This window comes from Montipora foliosa, chromosome 2, assembly GCF_036669935.1.
Source record: "Montipora foliosa isolate CH-2021 chromosome 2, ASM3666993v2, whole genome shotgun sequence".
Lineage (NCBI taxonomy): Eukaryota > Metazoa > Cnidaria > Anthozoa > Scleractinia > Acroporidae > Montipora > Montipora foliosa.
The window spans coordinates 13,213,147-13,218,146 of record NC_090870.1 but is presented as its reverse complement, the minus strand read 5'-3'; the positions used below and the strand labels follow the sequence as shown (position 1 = coordinate 13,218,146).

Here is a 5,000-nt window from a genome sequence, read left to right as displayed (position 1 = left end):
TGATAATCGCTCTGCACTATACCTGAACGACTTAAGTATTAAATAAGTATCAATTCATGACTGTGCCATTGAGTTGCGCCCATTTCTACCTGCCTATAACGAAACGTTAATTTTAAGAAATACCAATGGTACGGAAAATCATTTCGTTCTATACTCGTACAGTGGAACGTCGATTAACTTTAAGGTGCCATAGGACCGGTAAATATACACTGTTATTGAAATCGGGGTTTCATTGCGATTGCCGAGGAACCTGTAACAAACCCTTATCTCCATTTCTCGGCCTGTGTTAAATGAAAAACTCATGTCCTTCTCAAAAATGTCGATATGGACACGTTCTGAAAAAGCCTAACTTGAGTCGAAAAATCATCCATTGCGAACTTCTCAAAGGCAAAGATATTAACGTATTAGAGTCTGTGTGTTCTAGGCAAGAAACAAACAAACAAGAAGAGGAAGAATTATTTGAACAAGAGATGGCTGAGGAACTTGAGGAAAGAAGGTAAGAAAAGCACTTCCTTTGTGTACTAAAAGGGAAACATTCATCTTGTATGCATCATTGCTTGTGATATTGTTGACCTGTTGTGGCCAAAGCCATGATAGCCGCAAACGTCATTTAGCGTGAATTAAAACTAAGGACATTCAACATTCTTGTATTCATAGGGAAGAGTTTGACGCGAAATACCAAGACAAGCTTGCAGAGTATGAGGAAGAACTCAGAGAATGGAAAAAAGAAGCTAAGAGAAGGGTAACAAGAAACGTGTAGCCTTGTTGAACGTTTTCTAATGTCACTGATCTTACAGTATTTTTTTAACAGAAAAGAGCCAGGCAAGAGGGTCAAGGTTCAAGTCTCATGGATGACACTGACGGGTCTGATGGAGGACGTAAGAGTTTGCACAACTTTGTTCCTGTTTCTTAAATTTCCTGCTGGGCAGATGCTCCAGCGTTGTCCGCCATTTTCAATTACCCCGCAAGAAACACCGTGGAATGAATACCGAGTCTGTAGATCTCTGTTGAGCGTTATTCTATGGATAAGTAAACAACTTGGAAGTCCCGCTTTCTTTCTGCTTTGATCCCATTGCTCTTATGTGAACTGAACGTGAAATCATTATATATACCGTAAACGCCCGCAGATTAGCCGCACCCTGAATTTAGCAGCTCAAATTTTGGGAAAACAAAAAAGAAAAAAAAAGAGCCTCTTTTTTTGCATCAAAAGAAATCAAGTCTTATTCATCCACTGTTCATCGAACGTAAACTCGCACACCGGAAGCAACCTTTGTCAAGTGTTCCCGCAGATAAGCCGCACCCCTGATTTTTAGCGATGAGTTTTGGGAAATTAGGTGCGGCGGGTGTTTACGTTATTTGAAGTGCGCGTTGTAGACGAAAGGGAGAAGTGATCCTCTCACATATCTGGACAATTCAAGCAATTGCCTCTTATAGAGACCTGTAATATGCAGGTGGCTTCCCTGAATCTGTCAACTGTCATTGTAAGATTCACGGGGTGTCTTACGTTGGTAATTCGACCTATATCAACTCGTTTTGATCAATAGAGGATATTACATGGCCGCGCGGGGATACGACATTTCTTTTCGAGTGTTCGAGCGCGGCGAACGTGTGAAATATTTTTCAACACGAGAAGAGAAATTTTGTGTCTCCAAGCGGCCATGTAATATTCTATTTATTATATTAACAGCAATGAAATACTAAATCATGTCACGAAAGGCATCAAAAGGCGCGATTTTTATATATAACCAAAGCAACAGTGATCTTTTCAGGTGTGAAGATGTTGTCTTTACGTGTGAAGAGATCATGTTTTCGCGCGAAAGCTCACTTTGTATTTCATAGATAGATTACTTCATGGTTCGTGAGTGCGTACGATTTTTTTCACGAGTTGTAAAGGAGCATAAGCGAACGAGTGAGTTTTACGATCCTTCACAACGAGTGAGTAATAAAAATCGTACAAACGCGCCAACCATGAAGTAGTTTGTTTATTATATAAGTAAAGGGGTCATAAAGTTAACGAAGTAAGTTTTAATCGAGAGGCTATCAAGCCACCGATAGTGAACAAAAGCACCAAATAAATAGCAAATTTTTTTGAAATAAAAGAAATTTTTACCTTCCATACCTCGCTTGAGCACTTTTAAAACTTTTAAGATCTTCTGAATTAATTTGTGGAGAAAACTAAGCAATAAAAAATAAAAAACTTTTAAAACCATAGACCCGTTGGCCGCCATGTTTGCAAATTTTACTCCCGCTGTCGGTGCACAGGCCTCCCGCGCCAAAGTTCAATATAATATTAGCCAATCAAAAGACTGATACGACAATTTTTCACTCGTGAAAACATCGTCTGTCATTTTTATTTCATCACGGAAATGTACGCAAATCTCTATACTTATGTAATAATGGTGTTTATATAATAATTAACAACTATTCACCGAAGTGGAGGTGGCTAGTGGTGGATATTTACCGAGCCGCGAAGCAGTGAGATAATATAGCACAAAAAGATGATTTGAACTCATTTATTCCTGTAAAGATTACAACATTTTCAGGCGTAAATTGCTTGGAGGTGAATAGCAAAGGATATCTGGAGTTTGAGTAGCCAATCAGCGCGCGCGTTTAACGCTATCCACTGTTTTAGTGTATACTAAAACCAAATATTCACTGAAGATAGACGCATTCAGTATTTGTCCATTTCAAGAATTTGCTCTGGGCAGACAAAAATATCAACTAAATGTATTTTTTAAAGTTTGCCCTGTCAGCTCAGACTCAATACCCATATGTTAACTTTGTTTTTTTTTTCTTTCTTTTCTCGTATTTATGATGCGGTTTAGTTCCTCCTCGTCCTTCAAGGCCTCCAAAATTTGATGAAACCACGGAATACGAAAATTTAAAAGAAAACGCAAAACTAAATAAACGAGCTCCAGGTAAGTAATTATGATAAAAAACATTGTTCCACACTAAAGGCAATGAAAACAAAATCCAAACTTTTTCTGATGTTTGACGATGATGGACCTGAATCGAAGTCGCTCGATAGGAATGCTTGGCTGTTTAAAGAGGAAACCAAACCTTAAAGCTCTTACCACTGCGTCACTCCCGGCCTTGTTCTAAACCTCTCTATTTCCTAAACCTTGCAGGAGAACCTATCCTCCTTCCGGAACTTTCGATGACTACCAATGTTGCACCGGTAGATCAGGTCACGAGGTATGTTCCTCTCTGCGGATTGTCTACCATTTAGTGTCGAAAATAACTAAATCAATTGCTTTGCTCAGAGATTGGCATACAAAATTTCGCACCACTTTTTCAACTAATGAGAAACAAAACGAAAACCATTCACGAGTAATGCGTTGGCGTTGTTGGCGCACATTTCTGTCGAGTTACCGAATCCTATTAGACCATTTTCGAATTCTCACGGCTGGACTGGATCTAGTATGAAATGGAGGCTAATGCGGGCAAATCTTTTCAAATGCAAATTAATTTGCCCGCATTAGCCTCCATCTCGTGCTAGGTCCAGTCCAACCGTTAGAATACGAAACTGGCCTATTGATTTATTACGGTTACGCTTCTTGATTGGTCGGGTAAATTTTTTGGATGTTCACTGCATGACTCTCGTTTGAAAAGCGCTCTAACATAACCGAGTCAACCATATTTGTACAGCAATCACATGATTTCGAGCGCAATTCAGTTGGGAAAAATCAGCAAGAGTAACTTTTTCAAAGGCTAACGAAATCCGGCCAGTGCATGCAATTTGTAGTCTTTGAAAAATGTACGAGCGCTGATTTATCCCAAATTGCACGAGATAAATAATGTGATTGCTTGTTAATAATTTTCATGCGAAAATGTGACTCTGATTTGCTGTTATCGTGTTTATTTCGTATCATGGCTCACTAGTCCTGCTTACATCAACGTTATTGGTTGAAAAATAACCATATTGACTGACATTTTAACACTTGTGGAAACTTGCAGACCAAAAATATCCTATCATTTGACAAAGATCAAGTTCTGGAAGCATTTACGAACTTTTGCGCAAAAGTCCTCGAGAATTCCGTTCAGGGCTGCGGGTTCCTGTACTTTTCAATGCTTTCGTCACTTGCAGTGCTTTTGAGAAGCCCAAGACATTTTCCAGACTTCGAGCCAGTTATTTGTGGTTTCTTGGGTGTTTTTGTTCTTAGCATCCTCCTTCAAATTCTTAATTATCACGCCACTTGTCACGATACAAAAGAAACAATGGACCCTAACTCTAAAAGTAATATAGCTGTCTCCTAAAGGCCGGAACACACCAGGGGACAAACCGCTGCGACACGTCGCGGGGACAAGTCGCCGCAACAATTCGCCTCCTGTGACAGGTTAATTTTGTGAAAATCATTGTCGCTGTGGCCTAATTTTGTCGCTGCGATCAGTCCCAGTCCAGCGTTGTCGCATCGTGTGTACACTTCCGGCAACAATGGCTGCGACAAAATATAAATGAACCAATGAGAGAGCGTCTTGTGGTCCGCCATATTAAATTAGAAAACTGCTTCACCTTCCCCCTCATACGAGATCATGTTTTGTGCACCGAACAGGTGTCGTGTCGCAACGACTTGTTTTTCAAGTGGGACACACGGAGCGACTTGTCGCAGAGACGTGTCGCTGCAACTTGTCGCCTGATGTGTCACGGCCTTAAAGGGATCCAATGAAATTAGAGGTTGGAAAGAGCTGCGTCCTTTCTCCACTTGTCCTCATCCTCGTCACCAGAGCCCCGGGTGTTATGTCTGCGCATGCCCCTAGACTCAGGGAAATTCTATGTAGGAGAACATGCGCCGTAGGGTACTTATAGCCAACACTTGGCTATTTGTAACGTGAATGCTAACATGAATGCGCCAATCAGAGACACTTGTCATTCTTCTTTACGAAAACCATTGAGAAGACACTTTGTATCAGGGTTTCCCAGAGCTCTTATGCGCTCTTATAGCCAACAACTGGCTATTTGAACCTTACGGCGCCTGTTCTCTGCTCGTGCTAACATGAAT

At 40.6% G+C, this 5,000-nt stretch overlaps 1 protein-coding gene across 1 annotated transcript in view; it reads left to right on the top strand.

Annotated features, from left to right (window-relative positions):
* Positions 1–5,000, top strand: part of LOC137992483 (coiled-coil and C2 domain-containing protein 2A-like) — a 77,128-nt gene that overhangs the window by 30,802 nt on the left and 41,326 nt on the right. Inside the window, exons 21-25 of the mRNA XM_068837839.1 lie at positions 425–496; positions 658–742; positions 812–878; positions 2,826–2,918; positions 3,129–3,195. Coding sequence (XP_068693940.1) covers positions 425–496; positions 658–742; positions 812–878; positions 2,826–2,918; positions 3,129–3,195 — 384 coding nt within the window. The remainder of the gene's footprint in view (positions 1–424; positions 497–657; positions 743–811; positions 879–2,825; positions 2,919–3,128; positions 3,196–5,000) is intronic.